The 24,538-nt window shown below is 43.4% G+C and overlaps 2 protein-coding genes across 3 annotated transcripts; one reads left to right on the plus strand and one right to left on the minus strand.

Moving 5' to 3' along the window:
* Nucleotides 1-156: 156 nt before the first annotated feature.
* Nucleotides 157-4,911, plus strand: LOC139558644 (glycosylated lysosomal membrane protein). 2 transcript variants are annotated; one of them, XM_071373902.1, is made up of 6 exons: nucleotides 157-309; nucleotides 1,506-1,781; nucleotides 2,108-2,302; nucleotides 2,583-2,801; nucleotides 3,502-3,767; nucleotides 3,985-4,911. In XM_071373902.1, the coding sequence occupies exons 1-6, from the start codon at nucleotides 202-204 to the stop codon at nucleotides 4,154-4,156; spliced, it is 1,236 nt and encodes a 411-aa protein (XP_071230003.1). In that variant the 5' UTR covers nucleotides 157-201; the 3' UTR covers nucleotides 4,157-4,911. The 2 variants fall into 2 exon arrangements, with proteins under 2 accessions (XP_071230003.1, XP_071230004.1); XM_071373903.1 differs by having other exon boundaries at nucleotides 180-289; nucleotides 3,985-4,229.
* A 707-nt stretch (nucleotides 4,912-5,618) lies between these two features.
* On the minus strand, nucleotides 5,619-18,434 carry crtc2 (CREB regulated transcription coactivator 2). The gene is made up of 14 exons (XM_071373899.1): nucleotides 18,173-18,434; nucleotides 15,567-15,668; nucleotides 15,295-15,408; nucleotides 10,841-10,902; nucleotides 10,680-10,748; nucleotides 10,509-10,597; nucleotides 10,263-10,336; nucleotides 10,071-10,120; nucleotides 9,752-9,963; nucleotides 9,203-9,654; nucleotides 8,159-9,088; nucleotides 7,220-7,306; nucleotides 6,928-7,084; nucleotides 5,619-6,427 (listed from the first exon to the last, which is right to left on the minus strand). The coding sequence occupies exons 1-14, from the start codon at nucleotides 18,344-18,346 to the stop codon at nucleotides 6,249-6,251; spliced, it is 2,751 nt and encodes a 916-aa protein (XP_071230000.1). The 5' UTR covers nucleotides 18,347-18,434; the 3' UTR covers nucleotides 5,619-6,248.
* Between the last annotated feature and the right edge of the window lie 6,104 nt (nucleotides 18,435-24,538).

A 24,538-nucleotide genomic window follows, 5' to 3' on the forward strand; every position in this document is an offset into this window, starting at 1 on the left:
TGTGATTATGATTCTCTCATCACAGATTCTCTCGCCATTTGTGTTAATGATGTAGCCTATGATGAAATATGTTGTTTCATTAATTGCTAAGGTGGCATTACATTTGCTGCATCCTGAAATCGATACTGGCGAGTCAGCTGAAGACCAATCAGCTGATCAAATAAGGAACTAGGCACGTGATTCCTCCCCCGAAAAAGAAAGATGGCGGCGGATATTATGTACACAATTCACTTTTATGTTTTATTTGTGCTTTTAACTGTTCGATGTTCTTCTAGTTTTATCGGCAATGGTGAGAACTACCGACGGAATGTGAGTTTGATAGTAAATTGTTTATATTTATGTTGTACAGTAATAAAGTTATATAAAGGTAGCTAACTAACTTCTCAGGGATAGCGTCAGCTGTAGCTAACTAACTTATGTTTGGATCCAGTTTTCTGTATTTTGACCCGATATACTGCTAGATAGCACGTTATCATATTTTAGCTAGTTGGTGATTTCGAGCATTTTGGATATACACTTTGTTTGTATTTTGTAGCGCGAGCCATATTGGAATGATGATCAAAAATCTATGAAACTAGCTATCATAATTTACCCATTGTTGCACCCCAGCCATCCATGCATACCGTAGCGACAAGAGTACACAATCCCTTGTGGGTGTGATTTTTAAACTAGGGAAATAGTTACGTCTAAGTATTTGGGTGTTTTGTTGTTGTGATTGATAGCGGTGGGTAATTAAAACACAATCTGTTATGGCAGTCTAGGTCCAAAAGGCTTCTTAACAGCTACCCCCAGCCATAAATCTGCTGAACGCTAATCAAATGGCTACCTGGACTATTTTCATTATTATAATTTTTTTAAACTATTTTTACTCACTGTTTATTATTAGTCACTTTACCCCAGGGGTACCGGTTAGTCGAGGTAAGTCAGTACATATTACCTCGACTAACCGGTACCCCTGTTTATAACCTCGTTTATTTTATTGTTGCTCTTTTATTATTATTTTTAACTCTATTTTATTTAGTAAATAAGGGCTTATAAGTCAGCATTTCATGCTAAGGTCCACACCTTTTGTATTCGGCGCATGTGACAAATAACATTTGATTTAAAGAGCCTTACCGGTACCCAAGAGCCCTCTACTGAAGATGCTGAGATAGCTAGGTCAAATAGTGCTGAAACATATCTAAACTCTTTTCTGTGCTGGAAATCCCTCCATATCAAATATGAATAAAATATTATTGATTCCACAAATGTATGGATTAAGTGTTGATTATGAACTATCTAATTAGACTTCCTTGCATAGGTCAGTACTCAGTAGGACTCTGACCATGTCAGGACCAGTCACCAGACAATATTTTTGAGGGTTGTTGGCCTGAGCAGGACGCTGTGCAAATCTGTTAATGATTTATGAATCACCTCTGCTTACAATTTCAGTTTGCTTGTACGAATCTCATTCTGTGTCGCTATGGGAAAATGATCAAACGTACCGTCTCTGTCTCTCTTCCCAGTTATCCCTGGAGCTTAACCCTGGTCTAAACTCCTCGCTGACGCCGCTACCCCCTGGTGTTGGCTTGCTCCATGTGCGGGCGCTGGGCAAGAACAACACACTGCACTACCTCCTCTGTAGCCAGGGGGCGCCAGCATTACTACTGGTGCACACAAACTCCACTTCATCCAAAGTGAAGGTAGACTGGCCTGCCTTCTTGGTACAAAATACCACAGGCAGCCTGAAATTGACTCCGGAGAGCAGTGTTCTGTACAGCAATGCACTCGTCTTTACCAGGGTGAGTCATAAATTGATTGTCATCTTGTTCATAAGTATCTGTTGAGGTGATATTCTGAGTGACTGATACAGGTATCTCATCCAAATGCATAAGTCATAAAGATGAGCCAGATGCTAGGTTTAGATCCATAATCTGGTTATTGAAAATTCCAGGTCCAGAATTCAAGCTCTAGACATTTCTTGTAGATCTTAAATGTTTGGATGGTTGTTAGCAATATGGTAATAGCTCTAACTAACACCTGGCTATTAACAAGGGGTTGTATTCAGACTGGGCAAAGCCATAGGTAATGCACTCAACAAACCAACTCGTCATTTGTCTCTCGTCAGCTGTGGGAGTACGACGATGTCAACGACACAGCCGTCCCTGAGCACCTACCCCCCTCCAGCTTCTTCCAGCCCTACGAGCTGCAGAACTTCACCTGGGATGACCTGAACAAGACACTTGACCCCATGACCTACACCGCCCTGCTCTGTGGAAGAGGCGCCAGCGAGAGCTTCAGCAACGGTTCGCTCTGTCTGAAGGTAGGTGGAACTGCATCATCTAAAGCCTGTGTGATGAAATTAGACATTGCCTATCTTCACTAGATTCAGACCTATGCCTGGATCCACTCAACAGATAAAGTGGGACATGGACTCATCTCTACATTAGACCACTTTAAAGATCTGAAAATGTTCGGCAAACTTTGATTTTATCACTTACACTTGGTTACTGAAGTGAAGTGAGTATTAATGATCAGTGCAATATGATTTATTTTATTACATGTTAGCTAGCCTGTATTCAACTACTATCTTCCTTCCCTAGTTCTCAGCCTTTGATGTTGAGGGGCGGGACCAAGGCTGGCCCAGCCTCCTACACAACGCAAACTCCTCCCAGCTGAGGGTGGTGCTGGACGGCGTGGTTCCGAGGTCCAATCGCTCCCGCTTCTCCCTAGAGCTACAGGTTGTGGGCAGCACCCAGGCCATGAGCAGAGTGGATGTGCTCCAGTCAATAGATGACGAATACACACCCTCCATATTCAAGGTGATGTCTCTGCGTGTTATAGACATGTAGTTGTACCAAAGATTTGTATAACTTAACCAAGAAAGACCACAGCCTGTCGTTTCCAACGGGGAACAAATGTGGGTAGAACAAGCAATGAGGTGGGCAGAGCCAAGCACGAGCTAGCGAGATCGTATTGGCCCGTTCAAGTATACATCTGCATATTTCCGTTAGGGAACGCCTACTCTGTGAAGTGCGCATGTGCAATAACTCAATTCGCCTTTGTACTCCTTCTAAACAAGGCGATTTGTAAAGACTTTAGCAAAGGGTAAAGTCTACAAAACTTAGTCCACTATTCATTACAGATTCTAGTTTTAGGAACAGAAAACTGTATTGAGATCAAATGTTTAATCGATGAGAAAATGTGCATAATGTCGGCCAAAATCCATCTTCTCCCCCTGCCGTCCACTGGGCATCCTCTCACTACCATATTTGGTAGTGAGTGGAAATGCCAAGCAGATGCTTCACATTTATACATCCGGTGAAATATCTGTCTCTTTGTTCCATCTGTGGTTATACTGGAGTAAATGTTATTGAATAACAGTATTTCGATTTTTATAGTTCAACACAATTTTGTGGTTGATAATTTATGGTTAATTTATTGTTCTTTACCTTCGTTTCTCTGTAGACTGTCACTCAAGCTTTCAGATGCTACAGTGGCCTTGTCTTTCCTCTCTTTTAGGTATCTCAGTGGGTGTCCTCTCCAGTCAACTCCACCTCCCCTGTTCTTGGCTACGCCCAATGGAAGCCTGTGGCCTACCGCAGGCCATCGCCTCTCTTTGAAGACGCCACTCCTTGCCGCCACTCAACCCCTGTCCCTGTAGCCCAGCTTCCCCCCTCCGGCCTGGTGCTGGCTTATTTTGGAGGGGAGCACCAGACCACCGGTCTCAACATGACCTTCAGTATCACTGGAGACCCATTCTACAACACTACCAACTACCTCAGCTGGTAGGTAGCAGTTTACATCCTATTGGTTCATCATAACTATAATAGGTTGCATTTTAGCAACTTGAACTGAATTATACACTAAATTGCAGTTTATAGCCCCTCCATTAACCAACTATCAAGCTTTTGAGGTTGATATCTCACACCTTCACCAACTACCTGGAATGATAATGAAATTGTCAGCACTGATAATATCCTTCTCTTGCTTTTCATACTTCAGGACTGTGTTGGTGGGGCTGGGCTCTCCTCCTGTGGACTCGTTCTCTCCCCTGGTTCTGGTCATCATGGCGGTGGGGCTGGGCACTCCCATGCTGATCATCCTGCTTGGCGGGGTGTGTGTGTGTGTCCGCAAGAACAAGCCCCAACCACAGGTCTATGAGCCAATCAACTGAGACCAAGCCAGGATATGTGTACATTAAGTCCTGCTTTAACCATTTTCTTGCCAATGAGCAGACACCTCTGGGCCCATTTTTTTCGAAAGTTATCTGGATTTAGGCTATCGGATAGGATTAAATGCATAGAAATAGAATGGATGAATCATTGACTCGAATGGGGACAACTGTTCTATTAATTCTATTTCTATGCATTTAATCCTATCCGATAGACAACTTTTGAAAAACTGGGCCCTGGTGTCCGGCAGGTGTCACTCGTTTATTTTATTTTTTTAAATATGAGGTGCACTGATACACATGTGGAATCCACCACTTGCGCATGACTGTCTAATATGGCCACCCATTGTTGGCACAACCGGCCAATAAGGCTTTGACAGAAACACATTTTTAACCACTTCCATAATTTAGGAATGGGCTGAATCATCTTGTGGAAGAGAAAGCCAATGAATGAGTGCATTTAGTTGTGCTTGGGAATGCCAAAGGTTCCCATCTCAAACCTAACATTCCATGTGAGAACATATTTATACAGCAAATTGTGAAAAGGCTAGTTACTGTAGTTAAGGATGTTTTTTTTTTTCATTGTAAAACTCAAATGGCGTACACTGTCCCTCCAGTTCTGTGTAAAACAGTATATTATCTTATTGTTGCTCAACAAACATTAATACATGATGACATGTTGAACTGAAGTTGTCATGTTTGGCACTGCCTATCTAGATATACTGACCTGACATGGGTCCAAGCATATATCTGATGACAGAAGAGTTAAAAGGGAGTAGGGCCTTTTTTTCTCGTAACACTGATCTGAGGTCGGTTTGTACTGTAATGATTTAGGAATTGGTCAAACTTAAATAATCCAAGATCTGCGCCTGAAGGAGACCTATACCTGGAGCAGTGAAAGGAAAATAAATCTCAAGAGAAGAACCTTAAAGAAACAAGGTTTGTTGCTTTCTTTCCAAACCCCTTGGATGTTAGTTATTGGTTGGGGTAAGGGGAAGCCTAGTTTGGGTCCATGTGCTACCCAAAGTGAACTGAAATGCGATAATTGTCAAATGTTTTGGGTTTGATTTAATGTCAATGAAGTTAGAAATCGGTGTGGGATTACAAAATGTTTTATAATATTGTAATTAATGTTACTACTTTAGGGCCGTGTTGATTGTTATAGTTCTCCTTTGGAATTAATTTAAAACAAGCTTCATAGTCATATTCAGGTTGTAATCACAGTACAAGAGAATAAATGGCCTTGAGTATTTACCTGTATTTGTCTATTAGGCAACAATGTGTTACCTTAATTTTAGGACTAAATGCTAAATTTAATGCAAAAACACCAGTACCTGAAATATTATTATGCAAGCATCTAATACACAGGTCATAATAATTTGTATTTTGAGGAAACGCTCCCTTTCAATGGTAATGTAATGGTCTGTCCATAATTGTCTTTTTCTTAAAGAAATGTACTGGCAAGTTATTTCCTGCTCATTTATTTTTCTTTTAAAACAATGGTACACAATGTCATTACAGAAATGTCATAAGATGTTTAAAAAGGCAACAAGGACATGTAAATAACTGGTTTCTTGGCCACAATATAGTTTAAGATTTGTTTTTTTGTTTGTTTTACTTTTCATCGCTACTAGAGGGTGAAAAGACACACCATTCATATTAGAATGTACATCATTGTATTACAAAAATCCATATCAATACAAATATAAATGTTTTACAAATCTGATCTCATTATTCACATACATTTAAACTAAGGTGCAGGGGATGCCAGCTCTTGGGGTGCATTTTTCCATTGCAGGCAAGCATTAAATGACAACTAAGAAAAAGTGCAGTCAGCTAACTAGTCTCATGTGAGGCAGTCGATGTATAGTTACATGCTTGTTAAATCCCATGACCTGGCCAATCACATGAGGATGCTGTAAGATAACATTAATGTCCAATCAAATTATGTCCAGCAGTGAGAGATCCCGGGACAGATAGATACACTACAGCCAACTACAACTGACATTGCTGCCATCAGACGATACCAAGACAGCCATTTTAGTTGAAAGTAGTGTTCCTGGATACATCCAACTACCCCGGTCACCTAAGTAGGTTAGAGCAGTGTCCTTTCAGTGTCCTCGACCATGTCTCCATCTGCCAGCATGTTAAGCTCCTCCAGGTCTAGGGGATCGATCTGAAGGGGGTTATGCAGGGTGAAGGAGTCTACATCGGAGTCTACATCAAATCCCAGCATGGGCAGAACACCAGAGAAATCCTCATAGGCTGCTTTGTCTGTTAAGTGGGAAACAAAGACAAAGTGGATAAGAGCGAAAGAGTGAGGCTGGTATTCAATCCGATTGCGGGTTATAGGCATTGTGACTTTTAAAGTCAATGCTCCCGTTCAGATATCCCATTCACAGTAAAAGCTGCACATGACAGCTCCACCAGAAATAGCTTTTAAAAGCCGCCATCGGATTGAATCTTTGCCCTTTTTATATATATATATAGACAAGATTTGCTTTAAAATGGTTACAATTGTGGCGCAACAAATGTTTGTTTCAATTACCAGGTCTAACATTTCAGGGGTTATTATTTACTTAGGGTGTAGTTTCATCCAGACAGTTTAAGTCCATTAGTTGGTATTGAATAACCAACAAATGGACTTACACAGGTCGCTGTCGTTTCATCCAGACAATTGTAAGTCGAAAATAAGGTAATACTTCCCCAAAAACTATCTCTAACTGCTGCAAGCAATTAAAAAAGTGCAAGAGGGGGGAGAGAGTGGGCCCTACCTGTCATAAGGATGTTATGACAGTCCGCACTGGTTTGGTTCTGGCAGTGGACGGACATCTGAGGACCCTGGTTCCCACAGTAAACCCCTTCATCTTTCCCATCCACAGACTGAGGCCCAGAATCTCCCCAGAGAGGCTCCTTACTGAGCTGTCCCAGCTGGGCAGAGGTGTGGACAACCAGACAAGATTAGAGAATTAGATTGAAACTATGCACAGTGAGTGAATCAACAGGTAAAATAGAGTTGTCCTTTCAATACTGTTAGATTATTTACAGTTTTAGGTCTTAGACTACCTGCTGGGAGAGTGCCTGAGTCTGGCGTGGTGTGAGGTGTAGGCCCATGTAGGACTCCTGCTGTAAATGATTCAGTATGAAAGTGTCCTGAGAGAGCAGAAAGGGAGTGAGTACCATTTAATAGGGCTGCACAATTGATCGAATTCACATTGAAATATTGACATGTGCAATATCCATATCGCATTACAATATTTTGAAACGCATCTCAGTCGCGTGTAACATCCGTTTAATAGTTTACTTGTTTTTTTCCTCTTACGGCTGCTTCCCACACACAAGAAACCCACCCCCTGTCACTCAAGCAGCACAGTTCCTCTTCTCTCTTAGATTCACTATACAGATGTAGGATCTTCATTTGAGCCAGTTTGCTACAGCAGGAAAATAATCCTGCAGCAACAGGAAATGTGAATTATAATTAATGGACATTTCTATAGGGGTTGATACATTCTTCGTAAGGGAAAATCAAGTCTGAAATTTCAAATTGGAAATGACTAAATTTAGAAGCCTTTTTAAACCTCAAATACACTACAAGTTTAAAATCTCCTGCAACAGGGTGATCAAAGTAAGATCCTACATCTGTAAATTTGCATGCGGTTCTGTTAGGTCAAATGCAGTCAACCGATTGTTCCAAACAAGAACGATGCTGCTTTCCACTTTGCTTCTACATTCTATTCCAACAGTTCACCCATGTGTTGATCTATAATCGCATGTCAAATCGCAGGATTTTTAATATAAAAAAAAAATCATTAGATTTTTTTGCCTATATTGTGCAGCCCTACAATACCATATCTTTCTGACAGACCAAACATCAAATGGCCTCTTATTCATCCTAAACATAACCTAAACTGTCCCTAAGCAAAGCCTAAACATATCCTAAACTGTACACACTGACACTCGTGAAAATAGACATACACAATATGCAACAGATGGGGATATTCTCACATTGTAAAGGCCTGGATTGTTATCCATTAAGGAGTTCATCTGTGAGAAGATTTTGGTCGACTCAATCTGGTCCTTCTGACCTTGCACCTTCTGATGTGCCCAGCTCCTTCCCTGGGCTTGGGTCTGATGCTTACGAGTCATCTGCATCGTTGGTACTTTTTGTGGGTTTGACATGTTCTGCCCATTCAAGTCAAGGCTCTGAGCTGGCGGGTATGCACACTGGAGATTCCACTGATGTTGCACATGCTGCTGTTGCTGCTGCTGCTGGTTGCCATTTTTCTGCTGCTGCTGTTGGTAGAGTTGAACCTGCTGGAGCTGATGTTGCTGCTGTAGCAGCTCATCTTGTCGAAGTGCTCGGTTTTGCTGAGGTTGTCTTTGGTACGCTTGTTGTTGATAATGTTGCTGATGTGGGTACTGCTGGTGTGGGTGTTGCTGGTATTGTTGCCTTTGCTTCTCTAGCTGGTGCTGTGGAAGGTTTTGGTACACTTGTTTCTGTTGTTTTTGCTGTTGTCTTTGATGCTGTTCCTCTTGTGATTGATGTAGGTGTTGTTGCTGTGGGTTCTCACAATGGTTTGACCCTCTTTGAGATTGCTGTTTTATGTCCAGGTCCTGACTTTCTGTCTGGACATGCTGAATCTGGCATTGATATAGTTGATTTGGGTGTTGGTACTGTTGTCGATGGTGATATTGCAGTTGTTGGAGATTGTGTGTCTGTGGGAGCTGTAGCTGTGGGTGTTGTTGGTCTTGTTGTTGTTGTCTGGATTTCTCTTGGTGTGGTGGTGTTTTTTTCGGTTCCTGGCTGGTTTGCTGCTGCCCCTCTGTTAGAGAATGCTGCTGAGCTGCTGGAGTACCCTCGGGATGAGGTTGGCAGTGAGGATACCCTGGTGGCCTTGACTCCTTTGTTAATTGGTTGGTGTTCAGGAGAACTCCCTTGGAATTGAAATAAGAGCAATACATCAAACAATTTCTTAATATGGAGTTCTATGAAATCATCTTATTAACGAAAACAACGACATCACTTCAATTCCAGTTTGTTTGATATACCTGAGTTATAGAAGATAACTTTGGAGACCCAACAGGTGAAAACTGTTTAGATTGGAGCCAGCGAGACTCTCCACCAGTGGGAACGACCAGTGGGCTGAGGGGAGTCCGCCTTCTTAACGAAGGCACCTGCGTCTGGCTAGTTGGACGTGGGGAGCAGGATAGGGAAGAGGAGGAGCAAGAGCGAGATCCGCCAATCCCACTGCTGTAGCTACAGTGGCTAGTTGCGGATTGCAGGGATAGGCCGCTTAGGGAAGAGCTGCTGAGGAAGGACTGGAGGGATCGGTTGCTAGGGGATGACTGCAGGGAAGAGTTGCTGAGTGACAAGTTCAAGGAGGTGGAGTTTAGAGAGCTGGAAAGGGAGTGGCTGCGGAGAGAGGATTGAATATTGGGGTTGCTGTGGGACGACTGGAGCAATGGGTTACTGTACGAGCCTTGGAGAGACAACGACAAACCTGAGAACACAAGGAAAGACATGGACACCATCACCATATGAACCTACCTAAACTGGCACCAACATACACTAAGAACTTAGCACACAGACAAACACACCTGGCACGGGAAATTCATCATCCCTGGCTTCAAGGTGAGCAGGAGTTCCAGGTAGGTGGCCAGTGCTGCAGGTAGTGGGTTTGTGTGAGTCCACGCCTACTGGCTGTGGGGAGGGGAGGTGCAGGCTGGAGAGGTCGGGCAAGGAGCCACTTGCATTGAGAGCGGAAGGGACATTGAGAGCCCTGAACTGCTGATCTGGCGAGGACAGGATGCTGGAGAAACAGCAAGAGAGAAGGATAGGAGAAAGGGAGGTGGTTCAGTCAGGGCACAGGGTTTGCCGTTCTTTTAGACAATATTCATTTGGAAAAGCAGAACATACTTTATACCAGGGACGTTATGCGATTTGACTCCAGTGGGAAGTGCAGGAAGCTAAGATGAGACAAACAATTAGCAAGGATACATCAATGAGAAAAATAGTCATCCATCCACTAGAGCACATTGTGCAATACTGAACCCATTTGTATAGGAAATATGAAGCATTGTGGATGGTTACATTGGCAAGAAATAATACCTTTTTGGTATTCCTTAATGGTTTTCCCTCTTCAAGGACATTCTCCTCAATTGGAGGCACTGGATATGGAAAACCTGAGGTGACAGAGAGGAAACCATCAGGTGCAAAAATCTAATAGATTAATACATGATATAGGAAAGAAAACTCACTTTCGAGAGGCATTTTCAAGTATTACCTAAGGAATAATACTGAAACACTGAACACAATACAATGACTAAATCAATACAACTGGCATTGTGGACTTACCATTGTGCCTGTTCTGTGAGATTAAAGCCTGCTGGTCCCCTGCGTGGGTGTTCCTCGCACTGGTGTGCAGGGCCGAGTCTGAGTTAGTTCTGGGGAGGAGAGCACACATTTCAGAGGGGAAAGCAAGAGTGTAGAAGAACATTAGAGAAACACGATGGGTACATTACTCACCTATTAAGTGCTGTTAAGGGAGGGTGCATCAAGTGGCTTTTGTCCACTGGAGCGCTGATAGACCAGTTCCTTTTTGGGTGACAGAATCAGTCAAAATATGTATTAGGATGTTTATTATTAAGTTTACAAAATGTATCATTTTCGATTGCGCCGACCCTTACCTTCTCCAGCTGGGTTCAAGTTGTGGAGACGGGTGAACAGAGCGGTAAGGAGAGTTGTCAATCTGTGAGGGAGTGTTAAGGCTACACAGAGTGCCCTTGGAAAACCTAGGCATAGGCCGACTGTTGGCAAACAATGGTACACAAAGTTGACGGGGCATTTCTTCACTGTACAGTGTGTACGTGATTAATCCCCTTTATCTGCTACTTAAGTGGATCAACAGTTAAAGGGCTCCCAAGTGGCGCAGTGGTCTAAGGCACTGCATCACTACAGTCCCTGGTTCGAATCCAGGCGGAATCACATCCGGCCGTGATTGGAAGTCCCATAGGGTGGCGCACAATTGGCCCAGCATCGTCCGGGTTTGGCCGGGGTAGGCCGTCATTGTAAATAAGAATTTGTTTTTAACTGACTTGCCTAGTTAAATAAAGGTTTAATTTAAAAAAGTGAAAAAATTAACAATTAAGGTAACAATTAAGTACCTTACTAAGATTGTTTTCAATTAAAATGGTCAGAAAGTAACAAAAATAGCTTCTTAGCAAACAGAAATTTCTAAAGCAAGAATTCTAATAGGACTGTTTAGGAATGGTTTGAGTGGTGAGGGGAAACCTGAAAACTAGCTGTTATTGGCAGAGAGGTTTGGAACATCAGCATGTCTTTTCAAACTCTTACACTAACATCATCATTTATTTCACTGTATAATTTCAATTTATAAATTCAGCAAAAAAAGAAACGTCCCTTTTTCAGAACCCTGTCTTTCAAAGATAATTAGTAAAAATCCAAATAACTTCACAGATCTTCATTGTAAAGGGTTTAAACACTGTTTCCCATGCTTGTTCAATGAATCATAAACAATTAATGAACATGCACCTGTGGAACGGTCATTAAGACACTAACAGCTTACAGATGGTAGGCAATTAAGGTCACAGTTATGAAAACTTAGGACACTAAAGAGGCCTTTCTACTGACTCTGAAAAACACCAAAAGAAAGATGCCCTGCTCATCTGCGTGAACATGCCTTAAGCATGCTGGAAGGAGGCATGAGGACTGCAGATGTGGCCAGGGCAATAAATTGCAATGACCGTACTGTGAGACGCCTAAGACAGCGCTACAGGGAGACAGGACGTGCAGACCACGTGTAACAACACCTGCACAGGATCGGTACATCCGAACATCACACCTGCGGGGCAGGTACAGGATGGCAACAACAACTGCCCGAGTTACACCAGGAATGCACAATTCCTCCATCAGTGCTCAGACTGTCTGCAAAAGGCTGAGAGAGGCTGGACTGAGGGCTTGTAGGCCTGTTGTAAGGCAGGTCCTCATCAGACATCACCGGCAACAACGTCGTCTATGGGCACAAACCCACCGTCGCTGGACCAGACAGGACTCGCAAAAAGTGCTCTTCACTGACGAGTCGCGGTTTTGTCTCACCAGGGGTGATGGTTGCATTCGCGTTTATTGTCGAAGGAATGAGCGTTACACCGAGGCCTGTACTCTGGAGCGGGATCCATTTGGAGGTGGAGGGTCCGTCATGGTCTGGGGTGGTGTGTCACAGCATCATCGGACTGAGCTTGTTGTCATTGCAGGCAATCTCAACGCTGTGCGTTACAGGGGAGACATCCTCCTCCCTCATGTGGTACCCTTCCTGCAGGCTCATCCTGACATGACCCTCCAGCATGACAATGCCACCAGCCATACTGCTCGTTCTCTGTGTGATTTCCTGCAAGACAGGAATGACAGTGTTCTGCCATGGCCGGCGAAGAGCCCGGATCTCAATCCCATTGAGCACGTCTGGGACCTGTTGGATCGGAGGGCCATTCCCCCCAGAAATGTCAGAGAACTTGCAGGTGCCTTGGTGGAAGAGTGGGGTAACATCTCACAGCAAGAACTGGCAAATCTGGTGCAGTCCATGAGGAGATGCACTGCAGTACTTAATGCAGCTGGTGGCCACGCCAGATACTGACTGTTACTTTTGATTTTGACCCCCCCTTTATTCCACATGATTCCATTTCTGTTAGTCACATGTCTGTGGAACTTGTTCAGTTTATGTCTCAGTTGTTGAATCTTGTTATGTTCATACAAATATTTACACATGTTAAATTAGCTGAAAATAAACGCAATTGACAGTGAGAGGACGTATATATATATAAACTCAGCAAAAAAAGAAACATCCTCTCACTGTCAACTGTGTTTATTAAAAATAAAAATATTTAATAAATTTTAGAACAAGGCTGTATTTATATTTATTATGGATCCCCATTAGCTGATGCCAAAGCAGCAGCTACTCTTCCTGGGGTCCAGCAAAATTAAGGCAGTTTATACAATTTTAAAACATTACAATACATTCACAGATTTCACAATACACTGTGTGCCTTCAGGCCCCTACTCCACCACTACCACATATCTACAGTACTACATCCGTGTGTGTGTGTGTGTATGCATGTGTCTGTGCCAATGTTTGTGTTGCTTCACAGTCCCCGCTGTTCCATAGGGTGTTTTTTTTTTATCCGTTTTTTCTAATTTTACTGCTTGCGTTAGTTACTTGATGTGGAATAGAGTTCCATGTAGTCATGACTCTATGTAGTACTGTGTCCCTCCCATAGTCTGTTCTGGACTTGGGGACTGTGAAGAGACCTCTTGTGGCATGTCTTGTGGGGTATGCATGGGTGTCTGAGCTGTGTGCCAGTAGTTTAGACAGACAGCTCGGTGCATTCAACATGTCAATACCTCTACCTCTTATAAATAAAAGTAGTGATGAAGTCAATCTCTCCTCCACTTTCAGCCAGGAGAGATTGACATGCATATTATTAATAATAGCTCTCTGTGTACATCCAAGGGCCAGCCGTGCTGCCCTGTTCTGAGCCAATTGCAATTTTCCAAAGTTCTTCTTTGTGGCACCTGACCACACGACTGAACAGTAGTCCAGGTGCGACAAAACTAGGGGCTGTAGGACCTGCCTTGCTGATAGTGTTGTTAAGAAGGCAGAGCATCGCTTTATTATAGACAGAATTCTCCCCATCTTAGCTACTACTGCATCAATATGTTTTGACCATGACAGTTTACAATCTAATGTTACTCCAAGCATATTAGTCATCAAAACTTGCTCAATTTCCATTATTTATTACAAGATTTAGTTAAGGTTTAGGGTTTAGTGAGTGTTTTGTTCCAAATACAATGCTTTTAGTTTAAAAAATATTTAGGGCTAACTTATTCCTTGCCACCCACTCTGAAACTAACTGCAGCTCTATGTTGAGTGTTGCAGTCATTTCAGTCGCTGTAGTAGCTGACGTGTGTAGTGTTGAGTCATCTGCATACATAGAAACTCTGGCTTTACTCAAAGTCAGTGGCATGTCGTTAGTAAAATTGAAAAAAGCAAGAGGCCTAAACAGTTACCCTGGGGAATTCCTGATTCTAACTGGATTATATTTGATAGGCTTCCATTAAAGAACACCCTCTGTGTTCTGTTAGACAAGTAACTCTTTATCCACATTATAGCAGGGGGTGTAAAGCCATAACACATACATTTTTCCAGCAGCAGACTATGATCAATAATGTCAAAAGCTGTATTGAATTCTAACAGGACAGCCCCCACAATCATTTTATCATCAATTTCTCTCAGCCAATCATCAGTCATTTGTGTAAGTGATGTGCTTGTTGAGTGTCCTTCCCTATAAGCATGCTGAAATTCTGTTGTCAATTTGTTTACTGTAAAATAGCATTGTATCTGGTCAAACACCATTTTTTCCAGAAGTTTACTAAGGGTTGGTAACAGGCTGATTGGTGGGCTATTTGAGCCAGTAAAGGGGGCTTTACTATTCTTGGGTAGCGGAATGGCTTTAGCTTCCCTCCAGGCCTGAGGGCACACGGTCTCTAGTAGGCTTAAATTGAAGATGTAGCAAATAGGAGTGGCAATAACATAACAAAATGTGGGAAAAGTGAAGGGGTCTGAATACTTACCGAATGCAGTATACGGGGAAATTACTTTTTTGACTGCACTGGTCCTTTAACCTTAGACAGTAGTGTGGCATTTGACCCTGCACGCTTTTACAAACAATAGTTGTTTGGTCATCTTACCATACAGACAATAGGAAGAAGGCTACTGTGGATGTAAAGCTATATCTCAACACATTATTGCAATATTGTGGTGAACTATTGCTTTACATTCACTGTTATGATCATCCTCCATGCACTTCAGATATCTGGGGAGCATGGAGGAAAAACTTCATTTTTGTGTGCTTACTCTACTACAGTTGCAAATGGCTAACATTAGCATTTACCATTAGAAACCCTTTTCCTAAAAGCATATGTTTGTGCTTTAGCCCCCCCCCCCCCCCCCCTATGTATTAACTTTAAGGCATGGGAGCCACTAAGCAATACAGACGTTACACTAGCAGTGACCTCACTTCACTTTAAGGGACCCATCACTGGCTGCCCTTTGACTGAGCATAAAGGATACATGTCTCCTGTTTGGCCTGACCGGAAAACTGAGCCGCCCCTCTCCTTGTACCCACTCTGCCATTGGGTGAAGTCTTGTGGGCCAGCCATTGTCTGGACTACAGGGGAGCTGACCCTAACAGAGTCAGACAGATAAACAGTTCATTTGACTTTCAGTAGCCTGCATCATATAACCATTGCTATAGCCTGTATGTAATTAGGCGTATAAATATAAATGTAGTTATAAGTAGTAGCTAATGTAGTTATAAGTCAAATGTAAGTAAGACATCTAACCTGTACATCTGAAGTGCTTCTCCCAATCTGGTTGACATTGGGAAGGGAGCCTCCATAATAGGTGCCCAGGCTTCTAGCCTGGCGCGCTCTCTGGACCTGAATCTGAGACGCAGAAAGAGTGGGGGGATAAAGAAGGAGTGAACAAAGACAACAACTAGTTTAATTTAGTTGATTATCAGAAAAAACAAAATGGCATTTACAGTCAGTTCTATAATAGTCTCACTTGTATAATGGAATTATTGGTGAATGTAAAACTCAGACAAAGTATATTCCGTATATAGTGACACTATAAGAGTGAGTCAAGGCGACTGTCGGCTCGATCTCGGAAAGAATACCCTCTGACTGCCAACCCTTGGCATGAACATGGGAATCAGATACTGCAGGAGAAAGACCCCTGCATACTTTAAAAGCCCATGTGTAATAAACCATGAGTTTAGCTGGGTACCATCTCCTACAGCCAGTGTATTTTAAGGAAAGTGTTGCATGGTGGTTCGGTAACATGACTTGAGAGCCTTTGAATTCGGGTATTAATGATATGAGAAGTGTGGGCTATGTAAGAGGTCAAAGAGCTACCATAAAACAGGTTCCATGAGGTCTTGGCTCCTCAGGTTCAAGCCAGAGCATGGGGCTGCACCTCATTTCACGCGACACCAGAGACTTAATCAATAGGATACTGTATTGTGTTCACAACATTGAAGATTGAGATGCAATGTAGTCGAGCTATAAGAAGGACGGTGCGCTCTATAATGCAGAATAGGGAAACTCAAACTTGTGCACTTTACACATACTGTATGTCTATCACGTTTCAAACATATTTATTACACCCCTGTAGGGCTGACCCCATTTAGTCGACTGGTCGATTGTTTGGTCGATAGGCTGTTGGTCGATTGAGACTTCTTTAGTCGAGCAGTAACAACAACAAAAATGATTATAATTGCATGGTGTACAAGACACCTGTTTGATTTGCGCCTGTCTGAGTGGACTAATCCATTGTGGAGGCCATGGGGATGGCACAGTCCATCAATAAGACATGCTACTGTAATTGTATATGGTTATACAAGAAGAATGGTGCAACACTAATACAAATATTAGTTTATAACAAATGCGCTTTCTCCCACGTTGTATAGTGGTCACTGTCTGCAGTTCTGAAACATCAGTGCGCTGTTTTCCTCAACCATGTTGCTATGTGCATAACAGCAAAGTTACACCAACACATATTGGTGTTGAGAACACCATCGAGCTGTAGGCCAAATAGCACATCCTGTTAAGTCTTAATACCATAACTTACTTAGGTCTAATACAATAACAATTTCTTTCCCCCGTCAGGGACAGCCCTACACCCCTGGCAAAAAGCTGGAGTCAAATACACAGAAGGCAATTAGATTCCAAAACGATAACATAAAGTATCATATTTTTCACTACTTAATACACTCACTGCACTGTGAGGTTGTAGCACTCCAACTGCGTAGTGGGACGCGACACTCACATAAAAATAGAATAGTATTTATATTTCCTATGGGCACAATAACAAATCAGGGCAACCCCTAGCCTAATAGACACCCCCATAAATAGCAACGTGGGGGCATAGCCCATAAGTGTTAACATATTCACATTACCAGTGGTGGAAAAAGTACCCAATTGTCATTCTTGAGTAAAAGTAAAGATACCTTAATAGAAAATGACTCAAGTGAAAGTCACCCAGTAAAATACTACTTGAGTAAAAATCTAAAAGTATTTGGTTTTAAATATACGTAAGTATCAAAAGTAAAAGTACAAGTATAAATAATTTCAAATTCCTTATATTAAGCAAACCTGACCTCATCGTGTTCTTGCATTTTTTTTGTTTACAGATAGCCAAGGGCACTCTCCTATACCTACACATAATTTACACACAAAGCATGTATTTAGTGAGTCCGTCAGATCAGAGGCAGCAGGGATGACCAGGATGTTCTCTTTTTAAGTGTGGGAATTAGACAATTTTTCTGTCCTGCTAAGCATTCAAAATGTAACAACTACTTTTGGGTGTCAGGGAAAATGTATGGAGTAAAAAGTACATCATTTTCTTTAGGAATGTAGTGAAGTAAAAGTTGTAAAAAATATAAATAGTAAAGTACAGATACCCCAAAAAACGACTTAAGTAGTACTTGCAAGTATTTCTTAAGTACTTTACACCACTGCACATTACGCATTCTACCCAAAGAGTGCAATTTGTAATTCTAGCCTTGCAGGTTGTGGGCAGCCTGCACTCCATGCATCTGTATGGCAAATCAACAGGTGTTATAAGCATAAATGTTGTATAAATCAATATAACGCACATATCATGTTTAAAGGTTATATTACAGTAGGAGTGTTTTGAAGTTAAATTATATCGACACTTTGGATTAAACAGATTTGTCAACCGGTGTGTTTGCAGTGAAAGTCTCTATAGTGCAAAATTGAACGCGATGCTTGATATGGCCTGGAAGTTATTGCGCCTCTGAAAAGTGAAAACAAAGTGCTCTGACTGTCGTGTGGTCAACATCACTGACGTTTGAATATTTTTGACAGCTTTATAGCGTCTCCTGTTTTATCAACACGAAGTTCGTAGGCCTGTCCTCTTGACTCACCCTGGTGGAAGTGATGTCCATCATAACCTCCTGGAAGGCTGCGGTGTCCTCAGCTTGTCGCTGGGTGAGGAGTGCTATCTTCTCGCTAAACTTTCGCGGATTGCAGGACCCATTACTAGATCCTGACCTCTGGCCAGCCCCGCAGCACCCATTTCCTGTGCCTGCAAGAAACATAACTGACCACAACTAGTGTACAGTTAACTGGACACAAGCCCCCGGAGAGAACAAGTTGCAACCCGTGACGGACCACTTTATGCACGTCGTTTCGAAAGGCATTGTGGGATATGTTGTTGTTTAATCGAAGAGGGACAAGTGTAAATAACAAAATTAAACTACAAGCCCATGCTTCCTTTTTTTCATCACAGACAAAAACAACTTGGTGAATGTGGGATATGTAGTTTTGAGTGTTGGGTCCCATTACATTGTGACGACTTTGTAATTACATTTTTATTTTATTTTATTTTAAGTAACATTTATTTAACTAGGCAAGTCAGTTAAGAACAAATTGTTATTTACAATGACAGCCTACACCTGCCAAATCCGGACGACAGCCAATTGTGCGCCACCCTATGAGACTCCCAATCACGGCCGGTTGTGATTCAGCCTGGAATCGAACCAGGGTCTGTAGTGATGCCTCTAGCACTGAGATGCATTGCCTTTGACCGCTGTGCCACTCGGGAGCCCATTTTTATAGTGCCTGTTTGCAGTTTCTCACAGATTGACATTTCTAAAACAAATTAACTATGGCTAATGTATTAAAGGCTTATATACCAGTCAAAGGTTTGGACACACCTACTCATTCAAGGGTTTTTCTTTATTTGTACTATTTTCTACATTGTAGAATAATAGTAAATACATCAAAACTATGAAATAACACAGAAGGAATCATGTAGTAATCCAAAAATTATTAAATCAAATATATTTTAGATTTAGATTCTTCAAAGTAGCCACCCTTTGCCTTGATGACAGCTTTGCACACTCTTGCCATTATCTCAACCAGCTTCATGAGGTAATCACCTGGAATGCATTTCAATTAACAGGTGTGCCTTGTTAAAAGTTCATTTGTGGAATTTCTTTCCTTCTTAATGCGTTTGAGACTATCAGAAAAGGTAGGGGTGGTATACAGAAGATAGCCCTATTTGGTAAAAGACCAAGTCCATATTATGGCAAGAACAGCTCAAATAAGCAAAGAGAAATGGCAGTCCATCATTACTTTAAGACATGAAGGTCAGTCGATCTGGAAAATGTCAAGGACTTGAAAGTTTCTTCAAGTGCAGTCGCAAAAACCATCAAGTGCTATGATGAAACTGGTTCTCATGAGGACCGCCACAGAAAAGGAAGACCCAGTTAGCTCTGCTGCAGAGGATAAATTCATTAGAGTTACCAGCCTCAGATTGCAGACCAAATAAATGCTTCACAGAGATCAAGTAACAGACACATCTCAACATCAACTGTTCAGAGGAAACTATGTGAATCAGGCCTTCATGGTCAAATTGCTGTAAGGAAATCAATACTGAAGAACACCAATAATACAAAGAAACTTGCTTGGGTCAAGAAACACGAGCAATGGGCATTAGACTGGTTGAAATCTGTCCTTTGGTCTGGAGTCCAAATTTCAGATTTTTGGTTCCAACCACTGTGTCTTTTTGAGACGCAAAGTAGTTGAACGGATGATCTCTGCATGTGTGGTTCCCACCATGATGCATGGAGGAGGAGGTGTGATGGTGTGGGGGTGCTTTGCTCGTTACACTGTTGGTGATTTATTTGCAGGTTTGCACCTAGTGTGACTATCATTTGTTTTTCAATAAGAAAATGACCCAACACACCTCCAGGCTGTGTAAGGGCTATTTGACCAAGAAGGAGAGTGATGGAGTGCTGCATCAGATGACCTGGCCTCCACAATCACCCGACCTCAACCCAATTGAGATGGTTTGTGGTGAGTTGGACCGCAGAGTGAAGGAAAAGCAGCCAACAACTGCTCAGCATATGTGGGAACTCCTTTAAGACTGTTGGAAAAGCATTCCAGGTGAAGCTTGTTGAGAGAATGCCAAGAGTGTGCAAAGCTGTCATCAAGGCAAAGCATGGCTACTTTGAAGAATCTAAAATCTAAAATCTATTTTGATATGTTTAACAGTTTTTTGGTTACTATATGGTTCCATATGTGTTATTTCATAGTTTTGATGTCTTCACTTTTATTCTACAATGTAGAAAATAGTAAAAATAAAGAAAAACCCTTGAATGAGTAGGTGTGTCCAAACTTTTGACTGGTACTGTATAAACCTCACCATAGAACAAATAAAATAAAATCTAATTGTATTTGCCACATGTGCCGAGTACAACAGGTGTAGACCTTAGTAAAATGCTCACTTACAAGCCCTTAACCAACAATTCAGTTTTAAGAAAATAGAGTCAAGAAATTATTTACTACATAAACTAAAGTACAAATTTAATAAAAAAGTAACACAATAAAATAACAATAACGAGGCTATATACAGAGGCTACCGGTACCGAGTCAATGTGCGGGGGTTCAAGTTAGTCGAGGTAATTTGTACATGTAGGTGGGGGTAAAGTGAATATGTATAGTAAATAAAGTAGCTGTAGTCCGGGTGGCCATTTGATTAATTGTTCAGCAGTCTTATGGCTTGAGGGTAGAAGCTGTTAAGGAGCCTTTTGGCGCTCTGGTTCCGCTTGCCGTGCGGTAGCAGAGAGAACAGTCCATGACTTGGGTGACTGTAGTCTTTGACAATTTTTTGGGCCTTCCTCTGACGCTGCCTAGTATACTGGTCCTGGATGACAGGAAGCTAGGCCCCAGCGATGTACTGGGCTGTACGCATTACCCTCTGTAGCGCCTTACGGTTGGATGCCGAGCAGTTGCCATACCTGGCGGTGATGCAACCGGTCAGGATGCTCTTGATTGTGCAGCTGTAGAACTGTTTGAGGATCTGAGGACCCATGCTGAATCTTTTTAGTCTTCTGAGGGGGTAAAGGCGTTGTCGTGCCCTCTTCACGGCTGTCTTTGTGTGTTTGAACCATTATAGTTTGTTGGTGATGTGGACACCAAGGAACTTGAAACTCTTGACCCCCTCCACTACAGCCCTGTCGATGTGAATGGGGGCGTGTTCGGCCCTCCCTTTCCTGTAGTCCACGATCAGCTCCTTTGTCTTGCTCACATTGAGGGAGATGTTGTTGTCCAGGTGCCACACAGCGAGGTCTCTGACTTCCTCCCTCATCATTGTCGGTGACCAGGCCTACCACCGTTGTGTCGTCAGCAAACTTAATGATGGTGTTGGAGTCATGCTTGGCCACACAGTCGTGGGTGAACAGGGAGTACAGGAGGGGACTAACCACACAGCCCTGAGGGGCCCCCGTGTTGAGGATCAGCGTGGCAGATGTGTTGTTGTCTACCCTTACCACCTGGGGGCGGCCCGTCAGGAAGTCCAGGATCCAGTTGCAGAGGGAGGTGTTGAATCCCAGGGTCCTTAGATTAGTGATGAGCTTTGTGGGCGCTATGGTGTTGAATGCTGAACTGTAGTCAATGAACAGCATTCTCACATACAGTGGCAAGAAAAAGTATGTGAACCCTTTGGATTTACCTGGATTTCTGAGTCACAACAATAGACAAACATAGTGTGCTTTGTGGCGTACCTCAGGTCAGCCACCAGGGGGAGACACATCTGCTGGATGTGACAGGTCTCGACGGGCTCCCCGGCCAGAACTAATTGGGGCTGATTGGGGTTGGTGAGTAATCAAGGGCTGATTGCTCACCAGCTGTACAAGTCCCATAAAGCTGCCAGAAGGGCAGCACACATGGGAGAGACTGGGGGAGGAAAGGACTCCTGTATAGTTGGGAATGGAACCAGAGGTAACAAGAGAGAGAGTTCAGTTTTTGATCCCCACAGGATACAGCAAGACCCGGCGCCCAGAAGACGGTATCCTGGAGAAGGTCTCTTGGGGGAGACCTATTCTTTTCTTTTGGATTAATAATTAATTAATAAACATCTTTGAAACTGAGCTAATCATACTCTGTCCGTGTCCGATCTGTGTAAACGTTTTGACCCAACCCCCTGGTCTGCCACAGCTTAAACTAATAACACACAAATTATTACATTTTTCTTGTCTATATTGAATAAATCATTTAAACTTTCACACTGTAGGTTGGAAAAAGTATGTGAACCCCTAGGCTAATGACTTCTCAAAAGCTAATTGGAGTCAGGAGTCAGCTAACCTGGAGTCCAATCAATGAGATGAGATTGGAGATGTTGGTTAGAACTGCCTTGCCTTATAAAAACTACTCACAAAGTTTGAGCTTGTTATTCACAAGAAGCATTGCCTGATGTGAAACATGCCTCAAACAAAAGAGATCTCACAAGAACTAAGATTAAGAATTGTTGACTTGCATAAAGCTGGAACGGGTTACAAAAGTATCTCTAAAAGCCTTGATGTTCATCAGTCCATGGTAAGACAAATGGTCTAGAAATTGAGAAAGTTCAGCACTGTAACAGTCCTGACCTGTTTTATGTTGTTTTTATGTGTTTATGGTCAGGGCATGTGTTTTGGGTGGGCAGTCTATGTTATTCGTTTCTATGTTGGTTTTGGTTTGCCTGGTATGGCTCTTGATTAGAGGCAGGTGGTTTGCGTTTTCCTCTAATCAAGAGTCATATTTAGGTAGGGCATTCTCACTGTTTGTTTGTGGGTGATTGTCTCCTGTGTCCGTATGTTATGTTCGTACCACATAGGACTGTAGCGTTTGTTTATTTTGTTTTCGTTTCGATGTCGTCTGTTACCAGTACGTAAGTTTATGTTTAGTTATGTAAGTTTATGTTCAGGTCTCGTCAACGTCGTTTTGTTATTTTGTAGTTTGGAAAGTGTTTTGTTTCGTTTCGTGTGCCATCGTAATTTATAATAAAGATGGCTTATTTCCCTGAGCCTGCGTTTTGGTCTGAAGATCCTTCTCTCCTCACCTCTTCCGAGGATGAGGAGAGCGACAGCCGTTACAGAATCACCCACCACACTAAGACCAAGCGGCAAAGGGAAACTAAACAGAGTAAGGGACAGGAGAGAAAGGATTTCTGGACATGGGAGCAAATAATGAATGGAGAAGGTCCCTGGGCTAAGGCAGGAGAGAATCGCCGTCCCAAAGCTGAGCTGGAGGCACGGAGGAGAGCAGAGGCTACCGGGGAGAGGAACCGGAGCTATGAGGGAACGCGTCTGGCACGGAAGCCAAAAAAGCCCGTGAGTAATTCCCAAAAATTTCTTGGGGGGGGGGCTAGGAGATAGTGGGCCAAGGGCAGGTAGGAGACCTGCGCCCACTTCCCAGGCTTACCGTGGAGAGCGGGAGTACGGGCAGGCGCCGTGTTACGCAGTAGAGCGCACGGTGTCTCCTGTACGAGTGCATAGCCCAGTGCGGGTTATTCCACCTCCCCGCACTGGTAGGGCTAGATTGGGTATTGAGCCAGGTGTCATGAGGCCGGCTCAACGCGTCTGGTCTCCAGTGCGTCTCCTCGGGCCGGCATACATGGCACCTGCCTTACGCATGGTTTCCCCGGTTCGCCTACATAGCCCGGTGCGGGTTATTCCACCTCCCCGCACTGGTCGGGCAACCGGGGGTATTCAACCAGGTAAGGTTGGGCAAGCTCAATGCTCAAGAGTGCCAGTACGCCTCCACGGTCCGGTATTTCCGGCACCACCTCCCCGCCCCAGCCTAGTACCTACAGTGTCTACACTACGCACTAGGCTACCAGTGCGTATCCTGAGCCCTGTTCCTCCTCCACGCACTCTCCCTGTAGTGCGTGTATCTAGCCCGGTGCCTCCAGTTCCGGCCCCACGCACTAAGCTACCAGTGCGTCTCCAGAGCCCTGTACACACTGTATATTCTCCCCCTACTAATCCTGATGTGCTTGTCCTCAGCCCGGCGTCACCAGTGCCGGTACCACGCATCAGGGGTAGAGTAGGCTTTGAGAGTACAGTGTGCCCTGTCCCTGCTCCCCGCACTAGTAGGAAGGTGCTTATCATTAGCACGGTGCCTCCAGTTCCGGCACCACGCACCAGGTCTACAGTGCGCCGTATCCGGCCAGAGCCATCCGTCTCCCCAGCGCCATCTGAGCCATCCGTCTCCCCAGCGCCATCTGAGCCATCCGTCTCCCCAGCGCCATCTGAGCCATCCGTCTCCCCAGCGCCATCTGAGCCATCCGTCTCCCCAGCGCCATCTGAGCCATCCGTCTCCCCAGCGCCATCTGAGCCATCCGTCTGCCAGGAGCCTGCAAAGCCGCCCGTCTGCCATGAGCCTGCAAAGCCGCCCGTCTGCCATGAGCCTACAGAGCCATCCGCCAGACAGGAGCCGCTAGAGCCATCCGCCAGACAGGAGCC

This window comes from Salvelinus alpinus, chromosome 29, assembly GCF_045679555.1.
Source record: "Salvelinus alpinus chromosome 29, SLU_Salpinus.1, whole genome shotgun sequence".
NCBI classification, from domain to species: Eukaryota; Metazoa; Chordata; class Actinopteri; order Salmoniformes; family Salmonidae; genus Salvelinus; species Salvelinus alpinus.